General features: G+C 33.6%; 1 protein-coding gene across 1 annotated transcript in view; it reads left to right on the top strand.

Annotated features, from left to right (window-relative positions):
* LOC135217715 (diuretic hormone receptor-like) overlaps positions 1-24,011 on the top strand; it is a 248,908-nt gene extending 224,897 nt beyond the window's left edge. The window contains exons 9-11 of the mRNA XM_064253703.1: positions 15,454-15,621; positions 16,357-16,523; positions 21,994-24,011. Coding sequence (XP_064109773.1) covers positions 15,454-15,621; positions 16,357-16,523; positions 21,994-22,195 — 537 coding nt within the window. The 3' untranslated portion in view covers positions 22,196-24,011. The remainder of the gene's footprint in view (positions 1-15,453; positions 15,622-16,356; positions 16,524-21,993) is intronic.
* The last annotated feature ends 2,902 nt before the right edge of the window (positions 24,012-26,913 follow it).

Below are 26,913 nucleotides of genomic sequence, written 5' to 3'. Positions count from 1 at the left end.
TGACAGTTTCAGGTTGGAAATATAAGGAATCGAGGCATACATGAGTTTCTTTGGAACGTCAACAATCGGTGGTACTGGTTTCAGATATTTAGTTAAATTTTGTTAATTATTTTCTGAACTAAGTCTTTGGGATATGAATTTTGTTGGAAAAAAGATAGTAAAAATTCTATTTCCCTATGAAAAATGTCCCAACTCGAAGAGTACTTTCAGGGCTCTATGAACTAAAGTGGAGATAGTGTTAAGTTTAAAACTTCTTTGGCAGGAGCTGTAAAAATTATTGGCTAGACCAGTATACTTTTTTCCTATAGACAGCTGTATTAAATTGATGGTCAATTCTGTTAATGCAAATGTCTAAGAATGGTAGACAACTTTTCCTTTTCCTCTTCTATAGTAAACTTGATATTAGTGTGTTGTAAATTAATATACTGTAGGAATTCTGCTGCCTGCCATTGATGCTTAAAAAGGGCGAAGGTATCGTCAACGTACCTTCTATAAAACATAGGTTTTAAAAGCTGAAGAACAGATTCTAAGAATTCTTGTTTCCCAGATGAGACATAAAAAGTTAGCAAATATGGGGCCCAAAGGGGAACCCATAGCCACACCATCCACTTGAGAGTATAGTTTTTTGGTTAAAAATAAACATAGAGTCTTGTACTGCGAGTTCTAAAAGTTGTTTAAAAAGCAATTTACCAAAAACCATGAAAAATATATTCTTCGTCAGGAAACACTTTGTCAATGATAATGTCAATAGTTTCATTAAGTGGGACATTTGTGAATAAAGATTCCACATCAAAACTAGCCATATTATAAATCACCATCTTGGTTGATAATTTGATTTTGAAACTCAAACCCGTTTTTTAAAATATACTGGACTGGAAACATGCTCACTCAATAAGGACACGACAAATTTGAAATTGAGAAAGATGGGCTATATAGGCAGCCATAATCGGTCTAACTGGTATATTGGATTTATGAACCTTAGGAAGGCCATAACAGATACTGAAGGCAGAGCCAGTAACAAACAGTTTTCTGATAAGTATTTTCATCTATGACGTTTATCTGTTTTTAATTTTCTCAGAAATCTGTTAACCTTATCTTCCCTCTTATAGATATCAAAAATTAGGATCACCATGATGTTTGAATTTCGTGGTGATGCAAGGATATTTTCCATTTTAGTTATGTAATACCATTTTTATTTAATTTAAAACTAAAACGCCTTTACGCCTTTGCCCTTTCCCGCTTACAGATTACCAAGTCTTCACGTTTTCTTAAGGCCAAAAGTATATTTAAATCATCTTTTCTGAAAAAGGGGTCCATGAGATTTTTAGCTGTGAATAAAGTTTTGTGGACCAAAGCAGATATTTTTGTTGCAAGTTACTGATATTTTTATCTATGTCCAACTTTATAAGTCGTTGAAACAGCACTTCAAATGGATAAAAGAATCTGGCATAGTCAGGTCTAAAGGAAGGCAAGCAAAAGTCAGACCAAAAGGACAATAAAAACTCTTCTCTCTTTGAGAAGACATAGTTAGAAAAATTAAAAATACAGTTGTTTCTATGGTTAAAAACAGGAATAACAACACCCAAGTTCCGAAGTTTTCTTTGGTGACGTTGATAAATACTGGATACAAAATCATTAATATATTTGGAAAACAGTTTTTGAAATAATAAGCGGTCCAAAATTGATAGATCATTATGCAATATATTCCTGAGTTGAGTAACACTGGTATCGAGTTTCTGTATGGCAGCTTGCTTCGTATCAATTTCCTTGCGAAGGAGTGTACTCAGTGCTTCCTTGTAGAATTCCGTGGAGTAAAGCGAGGACTTGTAAAGCTTAAAACGGACGAATCTGGGGTAGACATCATTCAGTACACAATATTGCAAGAACTCCAAATCACATCTGGCTTTCTGGAGCTTGAGGGATGCTTTCTCGAGTTTTTTGAGGTACACAACGTAACTGCAGGGTATCGGTGCTTCCGTAGTTGTGAAAAGTGGTGAACCTTGCGGAGTCGTAGGCGGAAGGCGAAAAGGTTGAAAACGAAGAACAGGTGCCGCAACATCACGGGGACATCCAGGATATGCAGGAACTTCCATAATCACATTCATAACTTCAGGAAAGCCGAAGACACATGAAGAGTTAAAAGGGTTTATTCGCTAAGAAACGTTTCGCACAAGGAACTTTGTGCATCATCAGTCTGTTAAAAATAAAAGTACATTTAAATAATAAAGCAAAATACAAATAAAAATTACAATCTAAAATTTTAAATTTAAAAATTATAATTTAAGAATTAGCATAATTCAAAGTTAAAAGTGAAATAAGAACATTAAAAGTGAAATACGAACATTAAAAGTGAAATAAGAACATTAAAAGTGAAATAAGAACATTAAAACACGACTACTAAAACACCAACCATTCGCTTAGAAAGGAGGAGAGAGAATGACTAGAAATGAAATTGAGGTCAGAAAGAAGACTATCCGCCAGGTATAGCGGAGACGATGAATTACCGCTATTCAATGAGGGAACAAGTCTTTTGATAATAATGACTCGAGTGTTGTTAAATACTCAGAGTCCTTATTGTACCCTAAAATAAAGGAGAAGTGCTGTTTCTTGACTTCGATCTTACATTTGATGGCAATGATTTTTGATATTTGAATGCTCTGGTCTACTTAATCTCTGGCCAGTTCTAAAACTACACCCCATGTGGCTGCAATATCGCATTTGCAACAGCCTCTTGGTAGATCCAACGTAAATACCAGGACATCCTGGGCACGTAAATTTATACACAACATTAGACCTCATAAAAGGGCTGCAGACGATCTTTAAAGCAGAACAGGAGCCAATTTTACTCGGGTTATTTGATATTAATTTTAATTTTAAATTTAAGCATGGAATTTCACCTTCAATGATTTGAGTAAGTTTCTTTGACAGTTTCAGGTTGGAAATATAAGGAATCGAGGCATACATGAGTTTTCTTTGGAACGTCAACAATCGGTGGTACTGGTTTCAGATATTTAGTTAAAATTTTGTTAATTATTTTCTGAACTAAGTCTTTGGGATATGAATTTTGTTGGAAAAAAGATAGTAAAAATTCTATTTCCCTATGAAAAATGTCCCAACTCGAAGAGTACTTCAGGGCTCTATGAACTAAAGTGGAGATAGTGTTAAGTTTAAAACTTCTTTGGCAGGAGCTGTAAAATTATTAGGCTAGACCAGTATCGTTTTTTTCCTATAGACAGCTGTATTAAATTGATGGTCAATTCTGTTAATGCAAATGTCTAAGAATGGTAGACAATTTTCCTTTTCCTCTTCTATAGTAAACTTGATATTAGTGTGTTGTAAATTAATATACTGTAGGAATTCTGCTGCCTGCCATTGATGCTTAAAAAGGGCGAAGGTATCGTCAACGTACCTTCTATAAAACATAGGTTAAAAGCTGAAGAACAAGATTCTAAGAATTTCTGTTCCAGATGAGACATAAAAAAGTTAGCAAATATGGGGCCCAAAGGGGAACCCATAGCCACACCATCCACTTGAGAGTATAGTTTTTGGTTAAAAATAAACATAGAGTCTTGTACTGCGAGTTCTAAAAGTTGTTTAAAAAGCAATTTACCAAAACCATGAAAAATATATTTTTATGTCTCATCTGGAACAGAAATTCTTAGAATCTTGTTCTTCAGCTTTTAAACCTATGTTTTATAGAAGGTACGTTGACGATACCTTCGCCCATTTTTAAGCATCAATGGCAGGCAGCAGAATTCCTACAGTATATTAATTTACAACACACTAATATCAAGTTTACTATAGAAGAGGAAAAGGAAATTGTCTACCATTCTTAGACATTTGCATTAACAGAATTGACCATCAATTTAATACAGCTGTCTATAGGAAAAAAAACGTATACTGGTCTAGCCAATAATTTTTTTTTTACAGCTCCTGCCAAAGAAGTTTTAAACTTAACACTATCTCCACTTTAGTTCATAGAGCCCTGAAGTACTCTTCGAGTTGGGACATTTTTCATAGGGAAATAGAATTTTTACTATCTTTTTTCCAACAAAATTCATATCCCAAAGACTTAGTTCAGAAAATAATTAACAAAATTTTAACTAAATATCTGAAACCAGTACCACCGATTGTTGACGTTCCAAAGAAACTCATGTATGCCTCGATTCCTTATATTTCCAACCTGAAACTGTCAAAGAAACTTACTCAAATCATTGAAGGTGAAATTCCATGCTTAAATTTAAAATTAATATCAAATAACCCGAGTAAAATTGGCTCCCTGTTCTGCTTTAAAGATCGTCTGCAGCCTTTTATGAGGTCTAATGTTGTATAAATTTACGTGCCCAGGATGTCCTGGTATTTACGTTGGATCTACCAAGAGGCTGTTGCAAATGCGATATTGCAGCCACATGGGGTGTATTTTTTGTTTTAGAACTGGCCAGAGATTAAGTAGACCAGAGCATTCAAATATCAAAAAATCATGCCATCAAATGTAAGATCGAAGTCAAGAAACAGCACTTCTCCATTTTAGGTTACACAATAAGGACTCTGAGTATTTAACAACACTCGAGTCATTATTTATCAAAGACTTGTTCCCTCATTGAATAGCGGTAATTCATCGTCTCCGCTATAACCTGGCATAGTCTTCTTTCTGACCTCAATTTCATTTCTAGTCATTCTCTCTCCTCCTTTCTAAGCGAATGGTTGGTGTTTTAGTAGTCGTGTTTTAATGTTCTTATTTCACTTTTTAATGTTCTTATTTCACTTTTTTTAATGTTCGTATTTCACTTTTATGTTCTTATTTCACTTTTAACTTTGAATTATGCTAATTCTTAAATTATAATTTTTAAATTTAAAATTTTAGATTGTAATTTTTATTTGTATTTTGCTTTTATTAATTTAAAATGTACTTTTATTTTTAACAGACTGATGATGCACAAAGTTCCTTGTGCGAAACGTTTTCTTAGCGAATAAACCCTTTTTAACTCTTCATGTGTCTTCGGCTTTCCTGAAGTATGAATGTATATGGAAGTTCCTGCATATCCTGATGTCCCCGTGATGTTGCGGCACCTGTTCTTCGTTTTCCTTTTCGCCTTCCGCCTACGACTCCGCAAGGTTCACCACTTTTCACAACTACTGAAGCACCGATACCCTGCAGTTACGTTGTCTACCTCAAGAAAACTCGAGAAAACATCCCTCAAGCTCCAGAAAGCCAGATGTGATTTGGAGTTCCTGCAATATTGTGAACTGAATGATGTCTACCCCAGATTCGTCCGTTTTAAGCTTTACAAGTCCTCGCTTTACTCCACGGAATTCTACAAGGAAGCACTGAGTACACTCCTTTCGCAAGGAAATTGATACGAAGCAAGCTGCCATACAGAAACTCGATACCAGTGTTACTCAACTCAGGAATATATTGCATAATGATCTATCAATTTTGGACCGCTTATTATTTCAAAAACTGTTTTCCAAATATATTAATGATTTTGTATCCAGTATTTATCAACGTCACCAAAGAAAACTTCGGAACTTGGGTGTTGTTACTCCTGTTTTTAACCATAGAAACAACTGTATTTTTAATTTTTCTAACTATGTCTTGTCAAAGAGAGAATGAGTTTTTATTGTCTTTTGGTCTTGACTTTTGCTTGCCTTCCTTTAGACCTGACTATGCCAGATTCTTTTATCCATTTGAAGTGCTGTTTCAACGACTTATAAAGTTGGACATAGATAAAAATATCAGTAACTTGCAACAAAAAATATCTGCTTTGGTCCACAAAAACTTATTCACAGCTAAAAATCTCATGGACCCCTTTTTTCAGAAAAGATGATTTAAATATACTTTTGGCCTTAAGAAAACGTGAAGACTTGGTAATCTGTAAGCCGGACAAAGGCAAAGGCGTAGTTTTATTAAATAAAAAATGATTACATAACTAAAATGGAAAATATACTTGCAGATACCACGAAATTCAAACATCATGGTGATCCTAATTTTTTGATATCTATAAGAGGGAAGATAAGGTTAACAGATTTCTGAGAAAATTAAAAACAGATAACGTCATAGATGAAAATACTTATCAGAAACTGTTTGTTACTGGCTCTGCCTTCAGTATCTTGTATGGCCTTCCCTAAGGTTCATAAATCCAATATACCAGTTAGACCGATTATGGCTGCCTATAATAGCCCTCTTTCTCATTCAAAATTTGTCGTGTCCTTATTGAGTGAGCATGTTTCCAGTCAGTATATTTTAAAAAACGGGTTTGAGTTTCAAAATCAATTATCAACCAAGATGGTGATTTATATATGGCTAGTTTTGATGTGGAATCTTTATTCACAAATGTCCCACTTAATGAAACTATTGACATTATCATTGACAAAGTGTTTCCTGACGAAGAATATATTTTTCATGTTTTGGTAATTGCTTTTTTAAAACACTTTTAGAACTCGCAGTACAAGACTCTATGTTTTATTTTTAACCAAAAACTATACTCTCAAGTGGATGGTGTGGCTCTTGGGTTCCCCTTTGGGCCCCATATTTGCTAACTTTTTTATGTCTCATCTGGAACAGAAATTCTTAGAATCTTGTTCTTCAGCTTTTAAACCTATGTTTTTATAGAAGGTACGTTGACGATACCTTCGCCCTTTTTAAGCATCAATGGCAGGCAGCAGAATTCCTACGTATATTAATTTATTCAACACACTAATATCAAGTTTACTATAGAAGAGGAAAAGGAAAATTGTCTACCATTCTTAGACATTTGCATTAACAGAATTGACCATCAATTTAATACAGCTGTCTATAGGAAAAAAACGTATACTGGTCTAGCCAATAATTTTTACAGCTCCTGCCAAAGAAGTTTTAAACTTAACACTATCTCCACTTTAGTTCATAGAGCCCTGAAGTACTCTTCGAGTTGGGACATTTTTCATAGGGAAATAGAATTTTTACTATCTTTTTTCCAACAAAATTCATATCCCAAAGACTTAGTTCAGAAAACTAATTAACAAAATTTTTAACTAAATATCTGAAACCAGTACCACCGATTGTTGACGTTCCAAAGAAACTCATGTATGCCTCGATTCCTTATATTTCCAACCTGAAACTGTCAAAGAAACTTACTCAAATCATTGAAGGTGAAATTCCATGCTTAAATTTAAAATTAATATCAAATAACCCGAGTAAAATTGGCTCCCTGTTCTGCTTTAAAGATCGTCTGCAGCCTTTTATGAGGTCTAATGTTGTGGTATTTACGTTGGATCTACCAAGAGGGCCTGTTGACAAATGGCGATTATTGCAAGCCCACATGGGGTTCGTAGTTTATTTGAACTGGCCAGAGATTAAGTAGACCAGAGCATTCAAAATATCAAAATCATGCCATCAAATGTAAGATCGAAGTCAAGAAACAGCACTTCTCCATTTTAGGTTACAATAAGGACTCTGAGTATTTAACAACACTCGAGTCATTATTTATCAAAAGACTTGTTCCCTCATTGAATAGCGGTAATTCATCGTCTCCGCTAATACCTGGCATAGTCTTCTTTCTGACCTCAATTTCATTTCTAGTCATTCTCTCTCCTCCTTTCTAAGCGAATGGTTGGTGTTTTAGTAGTCGTGTTTTAATGTTCTTATTTCACTTTTAATGTTCTTATTTCACTTTTAATGTTCGTATTTCACTTTTAATGTTCTTATTTCACTTTTAACTTTGAATTATGCTAATTCTTAAATTATAATTTTTAAATTTAAAATTTTAGATTGTAATTTTTATTTGTATTTTGCTTTTATTAATTTAAAATGTACTTTTATTTTTAACAGACTGATGATGCACAAAGTTCCTTGTGCGAACGTTTCTTAGCGAATAAACCCTTTTAACTCTTCATGTGTCTTCGGCTTTCCTGAAGTTATGAATATATATATATATTATATATATATATATATATATATATATATATATATATATATATATATTATTATATATATATAAGATCATAAAGAGAGAGAGAGAGAGAGAGAGAGAGAGAGAGAGAGAGAGAGAGAGAGAGAGTGCACAGATTTACTGCCGATTCTTACTGGCAGTTAGCACATCCACCCTGACGCTGTTGAAAATTGCTTTTGGGTTTAAATGCATCTCTGCATTAAAGCAAAAGACCCATTAGCAAGCGCTGCCAACTGAATAGCAGACTATGCTCTCACTAATTAAAGGACGAACCTCGCTCATTTGAGTCCAATCCTAATGGTATTTGTATTTTTACTTGGCAAGAAGGAAATCAAAAACAAAATGATGTTTTACGTGGATACACTTATCTCCATTGTTATCTTTAGGATTCATAAATCAAGTTTGCATGGTAAAGTCTCTCGCTTCAGTAGGAAAGTTACATATGTATAAATATTACACTTTATGTGCACAAATAATAGTAAACAGACATATTAAGCTAACATCATTTAAAACACTTCGATATGTCCACTTATAAATATGTGAGCATACAATTTATCTATTCTATATAGGAAATGAATTTTATTACTTCACCGTAATTCTTATACAAGCATTAAGCTACAAATTTCCTTTAATACCCAATTCGCTCTACCTCGTAATTAATTTGTTTTCATATATGTTAACCTATATATACGTGTATATATATATATATATATATATATATATATATATATATATACACACACACAAAACATACAAATTTCTTGAGGATTTCATGAAGTTCCAAATCCATAGATTAAAAGCCAACTAATATTCGAGCAGCACAATTTTTAAATTTGGCTCCGAGATTATATATATATATATATATATATATATATATATATATATATATAATATATATATATATATATATATATATAAAGGTTTTTGCCACGAAGAAAAAAAAATGAAAACAAACCTATGCGCCCAATTATTAGTACTGTAGGATCAATTGCTTTTAAGCTATCTAAATATCTTACTAAATTGTTATCCCAGCTACTAGGAACTGAATCTAATTCACACATCCGGAATTCTCTTGATCTTGTGGAAAAATTAAATAACATTGTACTAAACCCTAGGGATATCTTTGTCAGTTTTGATGTATGTTCCTTGTTTACAAAAGTCCCTATTGACTCTGTGCTAGAATATTTAAGTAATGAACTTGTACTGCATGAATTGCCTATGTCCGTTAGTCACATAATTTCATTGATTAAGTTATGTATTTGTGCTTGCAGATTTATTTTTAATGGAGAATATTACCAACAAATATTTGGTATGGCCATGGGTAACCCTTTATCACCTCTCTTTTCAAAGTTATATATGGAATTTTTTGAAAGACAACACCTCCCGAATATTACACTTGTCCCCTTAAAATGGTACAGATATGTAGATGACATTTTAGTAGTCTTACCTGTTGGTATCGATGTAAATGATTTGTTATCTAAATTGAATAATTTAGTGCCATCCATAAAATTCACTGTTGAAATTGAAAATAACAATGTCATCCCTTTCCTAGATGTATTAATACAAAGATAATCTTTCTAATGTAAATTCAGTATTTATAGAAAACCCACAAATAATTTAACATATGTACATTTTTATTCTGACCACCATCTTCATATTAAAATTGCTTTGCGTATTACGAGTCCACAATATCTTGACCAAGAAATAGAATACATAAAAAAGATAGGAAACGATCTCTGCTACCCACCTCATTTAAGTGATTTATGTTATCAAACAGCTCACAAAAAGTTTTAAAGTGTTCCTATTAATGAAAAAGAAATGCCTAAAAATGTACTTAGCTTACCTTATTTTCGTGGATTTGAAACCATAAAATCAATATTTAAATCGTTTAATGTTAATGTAGTGTTCTCTTATAACAATACCATTAAAGATATGCTAATTAAGAATAGTCCCGTAACAAATAACAACATCATTTACAAAATTCTTTGTAAGGATTGCCCATCGTTTTACGTTGGTCAGTCAAGTAAAAATTTATGTGTACGTATTAAGCAGCATATGTATTCAGTTAGAACAGTCCAGACTTCAAATGCACTGTTTATCCATCTGAGTGAAAAATCTCATTGTATTAATTGGGGTGATACCTCTGTAATTGCTAGATCTAATGATTATGTTTCAAGAAATTTGCTGGAATCGGCAATTATACAAATCACTAATAAAAACAACCTAAATCTTAGTCCGGGAATGTACCATTTGGACCCTTATATTTGTAAAATGTTTATGAAGGACCTTAAAATAAATGAACTACTAATAAATTAGTCCCACATGTATATTGTTATTATTTCTCTCTCTCTCTCTCTCTCTCTCTCTCTCTCTCTCTCTCTCTCTCTCTTGCTCGATATATTTATATATTTTTTTTTTCGTCTTTTCATTAATAATTTTTTGGGGGAACCTTTTTGTAAATTTCATGGTAATAAGTTGTATATGCCTCCTTTTTTTTTTTTTTTCAAAATGTATTGTTTTCTGGATGAATCATCTGTTGACCGCGTGTGTATCCTCCAACTTGTAGCTGCCTAAAAATTCGCTTATACTGCCCTCAAGCGTTCCCTTGTTTCTGTAGAGTGAAATCGACCTTATTGCTAATCTGGTAGTGTCAGTTTGGATATTAAGCCTACTAGGACTATGTTTTTCCTCTGTAAGATCAGTTGTGTCTGAGTAAAGGGTCGAACTAGACCGAAAGTGCTTGGCTATCTCGCTTTTAATTTTTTTTCCTTCGTGGCAAAAACCTTTATTTAAACATAGCATCACGTGTTATATACTTCGTGATCAAGTTATTCATATATATATATATATATATATATATATATATATATATATATATATATATATATGTGTGTGTGTGTGTGTGTGTGTGTGTGTGTGTGTGTGTATGTGTGCCTGTAAGTGAGCGCGCGCGCGATAGGCGCATCTTAACTAATAACTGCGCGAAAATTATGTTTGGTTGTGGTCATGCGGGATATAAAAATTTATTAGATACTGCGGGGCATTACCGTAAAATTATTAAAAATAATTCAGTGAAAGAAGTTAAATAAATAAGAATTTAACCTCGAACGTAAAAGTCTGAAGTTTTGTTGCGTTAGTTATAAATCCTTGGTAGCCACCAGAAGGCTATATCCTCCAGCACTTGGGCCTTCCTTCAGGCAAGCACAGTCCAATCATATGATTTCGAGGATGTATGTTGGATAATGAGATTGCATGTTTATTCTCAATACCTGAAATATTTATACAGTGCACGATTTTTTCTTTTGTGTCTGTCACATTCATGAAGTCTTTCGTGGAGTGTCAAATATCATTCCCTACTACTGCTTCTTGAATATTGACTGCCTTCGCTCTCGCGTTCAAAATATGTGTATGAATTTGCTCACTGTAAAAGTTGTGTATTTCTTTTTCAATTCTCTGTCCGCGATCTTAATTTTGAAATCATTGACTAGTCTCACTGTACGCTTCAAGTAGTTGTTTATTATATGAACTCTTCCTATTATAGGTAAGGGGATGAACATTGCTGACATGGATACGGGATTATACCTTAATGAATTTAATTTTATGATAAAACTTTGCAGCTGCGAAGCAGTCGCCCACTGGTAAGGAAAATGCAATGTTTAACGTTGACAAAGCGGAGATTACTGTTATCAAAAATTAACAGGGATTATGATTTAATTTTTAATCGTATCGAATAAACTTATTCACCTTTTTCCAAGGGATTTCAAGCCTCTTAATTTAGATTAGTTATGTAAATGTTGTATCATCATTCATAATAGCTACAATCCAAAAGGGAATAACCCTTATCTATATCTTTCTATGCAAGCTTCCCGACAATGATAATCATATGCGTATGCAGATGGAAATATTAAATGGATGGTGACATACAGAGAAGTACGATATATATATATATATATATATATATATATATATATATATATATATATATATATATATATATATATATATATATATATATATATATATATATATATATATATATATATATATATATATAGTTAAAAGTAATCAACACAAAATCACCCATGTAGATCAAAACAAAACAAAAATGTCTGACTCACACAGGATGGAACCCAGGTTTTTCATTGCAAGGTAAAGTCGTTACTATAAATATTGTGTTTTTCAACGGGCATCTTATTTCATATCACTGTTTTTCCTCAACGTAAAACTATTATAGTTATTTTAAAATCAATCTATTAGCTTTACATATTGCTAGCCAGATATTCATGCTTTTATCAGTTTGTATTGTAGAAGTTGATTATTTTACTCGGTTACAATATATTAGGATGAACCAATTTTTCAGCGCCTATCCAATTAAAAACATGGTTGTTTTCCCTGATATAAATGAAAATTGCGTGTTATCCTCTATATACCTTATACATTTTTATGGTGTACAATTCTCTTTCCCAATAGTGTTCCAATTTGGCCAAAAGAGGATTTGTTTCACGACTTACATGACATTTGAAGTACATCCCTAGCCATTGTTACGCAAGCTCTTTATGAAAGCAGTTTTTCATTGTAAATATAAATATATCGAAAGTTATTACACTGTTCTCACTGCATCGTCTAATGCTATATCAGGATATTGTTATCTCTTAATTGCGTCCCTCACAGCGTCCCCTGAGTTACTATAGCCTTAATCCCTTAATCAATGTAAATTTGCAAATACTGAGTTACACCTACTTTTATTCCCTCTCAAACTAAACATAATTTTGTTCGACGTAGCTAATCATGAAAATCACTGTAATATCAAAATTAACTGCAGTGTGGATGTATCATTTGCACTGGACAATACCTTACTCATCATAATTTAGAATTAGCTAGGAGCTCGCACCACCATGCTATTTATATTTATGAAGGCATAAAATAATGGGTTCTAACTCAGCAGATTTTCATACTCTGATCTCTGAGTTGTTTAAACAGAAGAGATAGTTTCATTTCAAACGAAAAATACTTACATAGAAGTGAAAGCGATGTCGGTTCGCAGGTAAACTCAACGCAGGATGAAGTTGCGAAATGATGAGATATCACACGTTAACACAATAAATAAAAACAAAACCAGGACCTCGATGCAAGCTACTTCAGAATAAATATATTCAGGACTACATGTGCGTAATGCTCTTAAAAAAGTGGATGCGAATACTGAATTCTACATTCCATTAATATGACACCCAAAGACATGCGGCAACGTTGGCAGGTATTCTTTACATAATAAAAAAACAACCCAGTTTTTATCTTTATGTATACGGCAATTCCAAAAAGGTAGGATACTATCATTCTCCCTCTCCAAAGTACAGGTGATCGACTTTCGTCACTGGTGTACCTTTAGCACCTTTTAATTCATTTATGGATACGTGAATTTTTTTGGGGTAACCTAGATCTTTTTTATATTGGCATATATGTTTTCCCAACTTCAATGGAAACATCACTATACTTTTCAAATTCTATTGTCGTTTAGTTATTTCCATACTATTCACTGCACAGAAAAATATTGCGAACTCTGGATCGTAACTTAACACGAAAAGCGTTTTAGATACAAACGTCTTGTAGACAACTTGAAGACGCAATGCAATAGGTGTTGGTTGTCCGAGGGCATCTGTGAGTTTTTCTTTCACATCTTGGTACACGTTTTTTTCTCAGTTCTTCATAACGATCATCCAGTAGCGTATCTTGCCATTCAAATGGAACCGAATATTGTAAACATCGTATTTCTCCCATAAGTTCCTCAAACGAAATTCAGCTTCCTCTTTTCCTGGTGCTGTCGTGTTCACCTGAACGTCAGCAAAGCGTCGATCTCCTATTTCCAATCTGGTTTTTGTTACTATTTTTCACTATTCATTCTGGTATTCGCGAGGTAATTAATCATATATATAGACTTAGTGTCGTACAACCTCCTTGCTGTCGTATGAGATTGAGTACTTGTGTATTCTATGAATGTTTATTCCAAAAGGTTTTCCTTGTTGAGGTGTTTGTGGGTGTCACTGGAGTGATAAAGAGAAAGAGATACACACTACGTATGCTCTGTAGTAATACACGTTAGCAAGTGGACACACAAGAAACGAAACTCCGGGAAAACGACAAATTCATATCACTACCCTCCCCGGGAGAAGGGCTATATTCTATCCGGGCCATGCCTGTCGAATGAATCAACCGCAAACAGATGAAGGTGGCTTGATTCTTCCAAAATAACAGAATGGTTCGTGCCTAAACAAGCACGAATTGCACCACTTGACTTTGAAACAACGTCTGAAAAACATGACTGACTGGACGGATATCGATTTCGGATATCTCATCCGGGCCACGGAGGAAGACTAATTCAGCCAATGACATTGGAAACTTTTACGTGGACGTGAAACCTTTACTAAGAATTTTTCTGGAAGTTGATGAATTCCGCCAGCAACGCACATCTTTCATTTGGACAAACCTTTTACTCGAAGGTTTTCGGAGTAAGATTTCATTCAGATATGACGGACTTTATTTGGGCAAATACGTATATAGATATAATTAGTGTCTACTCGTCACACGAATTATGATTTACAATAACATCTTCACTTTATGAAAAAAAAAAAAAATAAAAACTAATATTTCTGGACACACCCCACAGTCTCAAAATTCGTGGGAAATTATTAGGATGATAGTCTAGCCGCCGTCTGGGGTCCAATCCTTTAGGCTTAGACCCCAAACCCGCCCACACAAACAAAATCAGGTTAATGATACAGGCAATAAGACAATTACCCTCATCAGGTTCAATAATTGTCCAATGACAATATTCGATCGTGTGATAACAATGATAATATTGGATGCACAAACCAACTGATGAAAAATCTTCATAGTCGTTTCAGGTAGTTATAACTGAAATATACATATCTTTTTAATACTTTATTCTTAGGGAAACAATCATAGTTATAGTTAGAGTTAAAAACAACTTTTAAATTTGAAATATCAAATGAAAAACATAGGGTACCTAGAGGGAAAACCAATATAAAATATGATTGTTATTTGGGAATAAAATGCTAAATGATGAGTAAAATCGTGCAGGTATATGATGAATTTATGTTCACTTATCTCACCTTATTTCTCTACAACGGTAATTATTTTAATGTTCAAAATACCGGGCAGACAAATAGACATATATGGAAACTTACAGATTGTTGGTAAGACGGCATAAAGAACAGTTTTAAGAGGAAGAACTGTAAATATTATCTGTAAACATGTCAACAAAAAAGGCGATTTAAAGACAACACGGAAAAGCGAAATAACAGAATTTATATTAGCTGCCTAACAGATAATGATTTTTCCTGAAGAAATAAAAATACGTAATGAAAAAAAACAAAAAAAACTAATCCTATCAGCATTAGTGTTGAGGGTTCAACGTTCGAAACCCAAAGAAATATAAAACTGTAATGATTACAAGGGCCACCACAAATGCCGATTTTTCTCAAGAATCAATCCTGTTATCACACAGGTACTGATAACGAAGCTTCGATCCGCCAACAACGTCGAGACCCAGAGATACCGGAAAGCGACGAAGGCGCTGCTGGTGTTGATTCCTCTCCTGGGGCTGACCTACATGCTGCTCATCGCCCTGCCGAAGGAGCTCGAACACGTTCAGGCAATACTGCTCTCCACTCAGGTCAGTTTAGGTCAAGACATCATAAACAATACATGGATGTAGCTACTATTAAGAGCTTTAGAGCATACCGGTATGGCATTCAGTTCGAAAATGGAAGTCACAAAGACTCTTCTGTCCTTTTCTTTCCAAGAAGGAAAGGCCCAAAGAATATATATATATATATATATATATATATATATATATATATATATATATATATATATATAATATATATATATATATGAGACATATCACATTACCGAGATTCATATACACACATCGAGCTACAAATGTCCTTTAATATCTAATTTGCTCTACCTCGGAATTAATATATTTTCATATAATTTATGTTTAACCAAAGGGGAATTTTTTAATCGATAAGAAGAGATTTGTCGGCTCGCGGTGGCGGTGTGGTCTAAGGCTTCACTGTGCGTCCTGGATTTGTAGGTGCGATGGTTCGCGCCCGTGAGCCAACAAATCTCTTCTTATCGACTAAAAAATTCCCCTTCGGTTAAACATATATGAAAATATATTAATTCCGAGGTAGAGCGAATTAGATATTAAAGGACGTTTGTAGCTTGATGTGTATATTATATATATATATATATATATATATATATATATATATATATATATATATATATATATATATATATTATATATGTGTATATATATGTGTGTGTATGTATATATGTAAAATATATGGATGTGTATATGCATTTGTGTTCCTGTAACCAACGCCCTGTTCATCTTCAGGGTTTCTGGGTGGCCGTGTTCTTCTGCTTCCTGAACAGCGAGGTGCAAAATAGCGTCCGTCATCACATAGAGAGATGGAAGACAGAGAGAGGCTTCGTCGATCCGCGCAACGCGTCCATCAGACATGCCAGGGATGGCTCTCCGCGGCCCAAGACGGGATGTTCCAGGTTTGTTTAAATACCTCTTTGAGTTATGTTGTTTTTCGGGAAAATGGAAAAACTAGGTAACTCTTTATGAGTGCTGACCCACTCTCAAATTATTATAACTGTTACTGAATTATTACTAACTTAAAACCTAAATGTATTTATGGAAAAAGCTGAAATGCAACATGTATACATATATATATATATATATATATATATATATATATATATATATTATATATATATATATATATATATATATATATATATGACGGAGAAAGCAGGCGAGTCAGTCAAAGTGGTGAAATGAACAGTGAGCAGGAACAAACATGGCGAAGTATTTTACACTTTATTCCGACGCGTTTCCCATTCAGCAGAATGCATCTTCAGGGTCTGTATAATAAATAATGACCAATATAAATTAAATTGATTTGAAAATTGTCTAAAAATGATTTACAAACTAGTTAAAATGAAAACCAAAACTTCATTAATTCATATCACCCAAATATTAAGTTTAACCTTGAAAGTGAAGTGAACGACCGTCTTCCGTTTTTAGATGTACAATTTTTAGGAAACAGACATTTACAGGTTTGGGAACGAATTTTCATAGCTTTTGTTTTAATAATTTTAAATCTAACTCCATTTTTACCCTTGTATATAGAGCCGCCTCCCTTACGTCTAACTGGCATGTCTTTCATAAAGAAATTGCCTTTTTTTTTAGCATATTTTAACGATAACTTCTTTAGATTGAAAAAGAAACCCACAAATTCAATTTGTAACTTGTTTACTTCTAAGTATTTACATTTAGTTTTACTCCACACTCGAGTACTTTCAGGCCCTTCTGTGGCCCATTCTCAAGAGATGTTTGGGATGTTAGCCTGGGTCAAGGCCCAGCAGTCTTCTGGAACTTCTTCTCGTTGTGCTGTCATTTATGCGATGGCTGTTCTGGTTTTCTTGAGAGTTGCCAATCCCCTCTTGTCGCTCTGATATCCTGAGCTGATGGTCAATGGGATTCACCCTTGTGGTAAGGGTGTGGTCACCGAAAGTCTGTTGGGCAGGAAACCTAATCTCCAGGTCAGCAGGGTCAATCTTAGCTTCTTTTAATATCAAAGCTCGGCTTATGGGATCTTCTGAGGTGAAACCTTTGTTTCCTTCAATTACTTTAATCTCTCTGATAAGTGCACCTTCTACTACCCTCCTGTGACTAATTTTGTTGCTTTTGTATATAAGCCTACTGTTTTTGAAATCCATCCTATGGTCATTTTCCCAACAATGTCTAGCTATAGCACTCCCCTGAGAGTTAAGCTGTACTGCCCTTCTATGTTCTTGGACTCTAGTCCTTATTCCCCTACCTGATTCCCCCACATATCTGTCTCCACAATTATTGCAATTGATTATGTATACCCCCGCTACATCATCTGTATTACTGTCTTCTCCTCCCAATTTATTTTTACATACTTTGTTTTTTAAGGTATATTCAAAGGTATATACCTTAAAAAACAAAGTATGTAAAAATAAATTGGAAGGAGAAGACTGAATCCCATTGACCATCAGCTCAGGATATCAGAGCGACAAGAGGGGATTGGCAACTCTCAAGAAAACCAGAACAGCCATCGCATAAATGACAGCACAACGAGAAGAAGTTCCAGAAGACTGCTGGGCCTTGACCCAGGCTAACATCCCAAACATCTCTTGAGAATGGGCCACAGAAGGGCCTGAAAGTACTCGAGTGTGGAGTAAAACTAAATGTAAATACTTAGAAGTAAACAAGTTACAAATTGAATTTGTGGGTTTCTTTTTCAATCTTCAGAAGAAAACTGAAAGAAGTTTTTGTTTGGTTGATAACTTCTTTCCCACCAAGCTCGTCAACGGGATTATTTACAAGGTCCTTAATAAAGAGTTTTGCACCAACACCAATGAAATAAGTGTTCCAAAGCTTCCTTTTTATGCCCGATTCCCATATTTACACGATGATTCCTTTAGGGCCAAATTTACAAAAATCGTACAAAAATACTTTGGCGCATTAAAGGTAAAACTTATTCCTGTTAATCCACTAACAATTGGATCCATGTTTAGATTTAAAGATCGTTTATGCCCCCTCATGTCCTCTGGTATAGTGTACAAATATTCTTGTCCCAGATGTAGTCTGGGAACTTCCGCTGGTTCTTCTCAGAGGATGATGAGGGTTCGCATAGACTGCCACAAGGGAGTTAGTTTCCGTACTGGATGTTCACCATCAAATCCCGAACAGTCCAGTATACGTGAACATAGCAAAAAATGTAAAGTTGACATTAAATATGATGATTTTATTAGTGTTGGTCAAACCTCCAGCCCAAATGAACTATTGATCCTCAAGAGCCTTTTTATTAAACAACTTTTTCTGCAGTTGAACAACCAGACCACCTCCAACCCCTTGTATCTTTCTTAAGGCTATGTTTCTGTGTACATTCTTTTAGTTTTTGTTTATCTCTTACCATGGTAGGTCGACCCCCAGTGCTCCTCAAATATTTTTTTAACTTTGTATTTTACTAATTTATTTATTTAGTTTTTTTTTTTAACTTTCTATCTGACCTTTTAATTAACGTATATGCTTTTAATTTTTCGTGTTGTTTTATCAATTGTTAGTGTATTTTTATCTATGTGTGAAGTTTCGGTTTTCATTTTAACTGTTTTGTAAATAATTTTTAGACAATTTTCAAATCAATTTAATTTATATTGGTCATTATTTATTATACAGACCCTGAAGATGCATTCTGCTGAATGCGAAACGCGTCGGAATAAAGTGTAAAATAATTCGCCATGTTTGTTCCTGCTCCTGCTCTCTGTGCATTATATATATATATATATATATATATATATATATATATATATATATATATATATATATATATATATACACACACATACACACACACAGCATATATATATATATGTAAATATATATATATATATATATATATATATATATATATATATATATATATATATATATATATATATATATATATATATATATATATATATATATATATATATATATATATACACACACGCCCACACACACGCGCGCGCGCGCGCCATGTGTGTGAGAGCACGCTTATAACCCACCAGTGAAAATTATGTGGTTTAAAATTAAAACACCCCATTTATAATATTAACTAAAATTTTACTAAATGGGTTTCAGTAAATATAAAACATTTTGAAAATTTATTTGCAATGTTAAATACTCCTAATATCTAATTTATAAGATGTTCAATTTTCAATCACGTATAAACGCAAAGCAATAAGTCACAGACCAAGTGAGCTGTTAAAAACTCCACAGAACTCTCCCAAGTGGGAAACTAATCATATAAATGTACGCCAACGGTACTACTATGGCAGTTACTCAGGATATTTAGCGAAGCATCCTACAAATCTGACTTGGAGAACTCGTCAATAAGTCGTTGAGACGCCAGATAAGATAAACCACTCAAATCAGCTACTTGGAACTGCGAGAAAGTTTTTAAATGCAGAGATAAGATCATTACAGAACGGCTGCTAATATGTGACGCACACCCTTCTTTCTCTCAAATGATTCTTTTCCACAAGTTGACACTTCTTTCATGCCTCATTGCTGGAGATTTCTTGAGGAGGACAATCTCTTTTCATAAGTACAAGATCAAGATGAAAAGAATGTGACTTCTCAAATCCCGAAAGTTCCAAGTGGCAAAAGATTAATTTTTTTTATTCTGCTTCAGAATAAAATGCATGTTTCTTGCAGCATGAAAATCTCTCTGCATCTTCGTCAGTTTATTTTTTTTTATATCTTACCTTAAGGACACGTGCCCTTTTTATAGCTCTCGTGGATTCATTTTTTTCTTAATCTCGCCGTCACTGACGCGACTAGGATCTTGGCTCGAAATGACTTTTTAAAGCTTGTAATCTAAATGAAAAATAAACTAAAGATATGAAGGGTTAACGAGACAAGGCTTAAATATTCTTTTCCATTGAAAGTTTATTTCATCATTTCTGACGAAATATCCTCAATTTTATCATCAAAAAAGGTTTTCACAACTTTGCTTCCAAAGCAATGTCAGTTACTATTCTCATTGCAGCATTGTTGCGTGGCCCATAAAATTGGATGATCTCATTAAATTCATCGACATTACAAGGGCTGTCAAATTTTGATACAAATGTATTAAATGAAACGTGTAATTGTTTATCATCATTCATACTGTTGCTGTGTCGATGCATTTTCCTCTGTAGCTGTATCGATTCATTGGGTAAGTATGCCTCTGAAGGGGTTTTCTATGTTTACTTCAAGCCGAACATTATTTCCTTTTCGGATTACGAGATATGCAATTTTTTTAGCGTCCTATACTTCCAAAATACCTCATCAAGGCATACAGCTACCGTCATACTACAAGGACTACTCGACTGCAAAGTTTACTCCGTTTATTTTCTTCATAAATCGAACCTTTCAGGATGAAGAACTTGACCATTTACTTGGTTATTATTCATTATACATCTTCTGTTTCACTTAGGAATCAACTTATCAACTACCTGACACTGACTTGTGATTTCGATACTTACAATAGTCATTAGTCGCTGCATTACTTTTAATAAGTAGGAAAATCAAAGGTAAAATCAGGTGATTAATAAGTGTATTATAGAGTGAAATAATAAATGCAAAATGTAATGCTATATAAAATTATCTGCGGTGGTGAATAAAAATCGTACAACAAATAAAGTGAGAAGTGCCACAAAAAATGAGCAACGAAAACACCTATATCAGGTTAAAGTGACCTAACAAAATTAACTGACAGAAAGTACTTCCAGTAGCAAACATTCGGTCAAGTAAATGGGTATGAAAAGCGGCACAACAACACCGTCAATTTCTTTCCTCTGAAACAGTACATTAATTAAGAAAAAAAGACGGGGAGGAGGTAGGGGCAATGCAGGCGAATAGCCTTTATCTAAAAAAAAAAAAAAAAACATAAATAAATAAAAAAAAAAAAAACACGACCCTTCAACTCCTATCTCTTTCTCTAAAAATAATTTTACTTCGGTTTATTCGGACAATTTAAATGACGTCATTCGGGATTTCTTTCCAAATAAAAGCATTTTCAGCTTTTCTTCTTAGATTTCTGTAAAATAAAACTACTGAGATGGTTTTGTTTGTCAGTCCGCACTTCTTTTTTTTGTCCGCCATCAGATCTAAAAAAAAACTACTGAGGTTAGATGGCTCCAAATTGGTATCTTGATCATCCACCCTCCAATCATCAAACATACCAAATTGCAGCCCTCTATCCTTGATAATTTTGATTTTATTTTAGGCTAAAGAGAGCAATGATCGTGCGTCTGACAACGTTATACGACAGGCCACCGTGGCTGAAAGTTGCATGGGCCACAGCTCAAACAATATTACACGTTGTACAGAAAACTCAATCGCGCCGACGACACCTCGGCGCATTTTTTTCTTGTTTTAATTGACTGACCATTTCATCTGTTCCAGTTATGGCCGGAGAATATTTGGAGGAAAGAGAGAGTCACTGTGCTCCGAGGTGACCATCATGACCAGCTTCGCCACCAACGGATGCAACACCCTCCAGCCTGGGCCACACCATCTCAACCCTCGGCACTCTACGGCCAGTTTGCCCCAGTCTTGCGCCAGCACACTAGAAGCCAAGTCCTCCATCAAAGATTCGGTGCTCTAATGTATGGACTGGGATCCGTCGTTTCGACGAGTCATGAGGAATGTCCTACAATTCACTCAAGGAAGAGATCTAAACGTTGCCAAACAAGTGTATTCGTCTTCAGGGTTCGGTGCTGTAAGTAATGTGTGATTTCAAAACCACCGTAGGGACAAGTCACTGTGATAAGTGACACAAGTCAGCGAAGGATATTTCTCAATATTGCTAGCTACAACGGCTCAATCACTGGTATGCTGAAGAAATCCATCAGAGAATCAGAGCTCTAATGAATGATTTCTGAACCTCCATGACGACTACAGCCACTAGTCACTAAACGTAAAAGTCTAGATTTTGCCAAATGAAACGTATTATTCACTGGTATTTTCAATGATGCCATTAGAAGATTCGATACTTTAATGGATGACTCTGGAACTGCCAGAGCGACAAACAGTCCTTGCAACACGAAAGGAGACGTCTAAATTTTGCCAATTAGAATATATTAATAATGGCATTTTGCATAAACACATTAAAGATTCGATGCTGCAATCAGTCTAACAGATGGTTTTGGAAACGTTGCAGAATCACGTTACTGTGACAACAGCCACAATTCATTACATTAAGAGTTCAGAATCTTGCCAATAAAACATCTTAAACTTCATTATACTAAATACTCAGTGAAGGACGCGGTGCCCTTATGAATGACCTGAGAAATCAAGACAAGTGCCACATATTAACATAGGTATAACAGAACGACTCTGTCTAGAATTAAGGGCTCTGATGGATGGATTTGGGAAGCGTCATATTGACAAGTCATTGCGACAAATGCCACAAACGTCACTGAAAGATGATTTGTAAATATTGCCAAATACAGCGTATTTACCGTAGGTGTACTGAACGAGTCAACCGAGGTTAAAGTGCCCTAATGAATGGATGGGTTGGTGACCGTCTGTGACAATTTTTCTTTAAATACTACCATCTTCAGCATATTACTTATCAGTATTTTTGAAATGACTCGATCAGCCAAATACAATAGTTGGCTAAGACGAAAAACACAAGATTCCCGATTAAAGGATATTTCTCAAGTCTTGCGAATGTATCAACACTGGCAAGAGGTAGGAATGAAGAAAGGGATAATGTGCGTTAAACAAAATGTATTAATTATCAGTATTCTGAATGACTCAGCAGTATAAACAGAATGGGAGAGTGTTTATTCAGTTTTGATGGTTAATGATTGGGCATCAAGGAAATTTCCTGAAAAGCACTAAGGATACATTTCTATTTAAATCGCTGAAAAGGCAGTTTCCTATCCAAGCATGAGAGAAAATGTAAAAACATGGATTAATATAATGCAATTGTGAACTTGGCACAAATTACAATAATTGCATTTGATGATAAATAAAAGCAAAAATGTAATACATATAAAATACTTCGTATAAACAATTATACATACATTATATATACATACCATGTATACATATACATTTATATGAATACATATATATGTATGTATATATATGTACACACACATATAAGTTCATAAATGCACATACATCTAGAAACTTTTAAGACAATATTCTTGTATATTGGTAAGGAATGGTGAGGCTTTTAGTTTCCTTTGGTAATTGAACGGGAAATTTAACATTATTTAACCATCTCTTTCTTATGATAATGACATTCCAATACGACCCTTAGATGTATCAGGAAAATTAGGACTGAAACCATTCTGTATTTACCAAATGCATATATCATACAAAAAATATTCTGAAATATTCTTAACAGAATTGGAATTTTCTATGAAACAACGATGGAAATCAAATACATTTGAGTTTAAACTTATATAATATATCTATATATAGATATATATATTATATATATATTATATATATATATATAATATATATATAATTATTATATATATATATATATATATTATATATATATATATATATATATCTATATATATATATTATATAATATGGGGATACAATCCACAAGAGATATTTACTTCATTGTGGATTGTATCCCCATTTACTTAGAGGTACGACATAGTACCTGGCTTCTGCATATATATATATATATATATATATATATACATACATATAATTACAATTCCAAAGGAATTTCGAAGCCAGACTTAAATGTAGATTCATATTTGTTTCATGTTGGGAATACTAGAACCTTTTTATGAAATAAATTAACATTTTGCATTTCCATATCTTTTTGGCTAGGGGTAAAACACATTAGACTTTTAATTTATAGATTCCCTTATGTGCACATAAGACACTGCTAATAACGGAATATAAAAGAGTTTAGTTGTCAAAGCAGCTTTAAAATGAACTACCGAAATAAGATGAAGCTGAATATCCCAGCATAAAAATGAACTCTAATTTAATGAAGATTGCAATGTTTCAATCTATCATCATAACTTTGCAAATGGCCAAAAGGCATAATTCACGTTGTGTCATAAACTGGAAGCCTGGGAAAACGAAACAAAATCCCAGGGAAAATATTTCTCTATTTTCCCGGTGACGCTCCCAGTAGTTGAAAATGATTAATCTGATTGTACAGGCTAAGCTATCGTGGCTTCATTATACTACTTTTCAAATGTATTCTGTATTCGTACATGCTGATGGTGGGTTTACCCAGCAGTCATTATACAGGTAAGCTTTATCTGCAGATTTGCCTTCCAGTTTTAAACAATTGCGGTTAGTTTATTCCGTCTCAATATAACATCTTTTATTCATGCAACCAGATTTATCAGTATCAAAACATCACATCAACACGCAATTCTCCTCAAAATTCGTTTAGGCTGTGCCTCGCTTTCTACATTCTTGACTGATTTGCCAGCCATAAGGACAATAAATTCATTGATTATTTATCTCATATGAAAAAGCCTTTAATGTCTGCCTCGGGGAAACACTCGGAAATTGAATTTCAACGAATTGCTTGCGTGGCGGCTTTTGTCTCTTTTGTGAACGGGGAAACAGACGAAGTGGAATGGGAATCTGTATTTTCTGATTTTATCACATTCTGCTGATAGATAAGTAATATATACTTCGACGAAAAAAGGAGAAACGGCAATAATTATATATATACATACATATAAAAATACATACATACATACACATACACACACACACATATATATATATATATATATATATATATATATATATATATATATATATATATATATATATATATATATATATATATATATATATATATATATATATGTTTTATGAGTGCATACACATTTATGTATATATGTATGTGTGTGTGTGCGTGTGCGCGCATAATAGGTGAATCGAAATTCTTTATTCTTGTCGTCTCTCGCCCGAAATAGCTATCCAGAAGGCAGTTTCCTATAACACGGCGTGTTTGCAGGATTAACCTATGCATATTTGTTGGATGCACTGTCGTTTTGTCTCATGTGTGCATATATGTATATATATATATATATATATATATATATATATATAATATATATATTATATATATATATATATACATATATATGCACACATGAGGCAAAACGACAGTGCATCCAACAAATATGCATAGGTTAATCCTGCAAACACGCCGTGTTATAGGAAACTGCCTCTGGATATCTATTTCGGGCGAGAGACGACAAGAATAAGAATTTCGATTCACCTATTATGCGCGCACACGCACACACACACATACATATATACATAAATGTGTATGCACTCATAAAACATATATATATATATATATATATATATATATATATATATATATATATATATATATATATATATATATATATATATATATATATATATATATGTGTGTGTGTGTGTGTGTGTGTGTGTGTGTTGTGTATGTGTGCGCGCGCGTGTGTGTGCAAATAGATATACTGAGGGGGAATTGGTGGTTTTTTGTTGTAATAATGTCACTAGGTTTTAGAATGGGATCAAGAGCGATATTTAATTACATTTATTTTATATTTGGAAAAATGCATTTTAATTTTTATTTTTTATTTATTTGTTTATTTATTCATTTATTTTTTAGGATTTACTTCATGCAAGGTATCCGACACTTTCTGTCGAAAGTTTTGTAGCCAGGAATCCTATATTCCAATGTGAATATGTATTTAAATCCGGTGACATCCTTACTCCGTGGAACTCGTAGAAAAGTAGACATTTTTACAAATAATTATAGATTTTAATGTCGTATTAAGGAGCCATAAAAATACGAGCTATATTCTTAAGAGCCGACTGTGTTTATCTGCACCTTCATGAAATTTCTATTTTTATAATGCAAATTATTTTGTTTATTTAGGTAAAAGAAGAATTTTGATTTAATGTACTCGTTGTATGAAGTAAATCTCACGATGAAAATTACATGGAAAAACTCAAGTGAAAGGTGGATAAGATACAACAGCAGTGGGATTTTATTTTTTGTCCAGTGACTAATATTCTACGGTGGCTGAGTGACTCTTAATATTACAAGCTGGCGTCAAAATATTTGCCATGTTCATAGACCCATGAAAAAAGAAGTAAGCGACAGTTGCGAAGACTGTACATGCGAGTGGAGTTTGTCAAGAACGCAAGAAAAATGCGAAGGAAATAATAAAATAACACGTTCAATATTTTACTGCTGCGAATGAGAGAAAATGAGAAGTATGACATTACCTAATAAAAAAAAAGACAGAAAAACGTCGGAATATATATAAAATAAAAAGGAGAAGAGGTAAAATGTTATTCGAAAAGTGCTTT

The sequence above is a fragment of the Macrobrachium nipponense genome, chromosome 7 (genome assembly GCF_015104395.2).
Source record: "Macrobrachium nipponense isolate FS-2020 chromosome 7, ASM1510439v2, whole genome shotgun sequence".
Classification (NCBI taxonomy): Eukaryota; Metazoa; Arthropoda; class Malacostraca; order Decapoda; family Palaemonidae; genus Macrobrachium; species Macrobrachium nipponense.
Note: the sequence above shows the minus strand (reverse complement) of the source record. Positions and strands in the feature narration are given on the sequence as shown.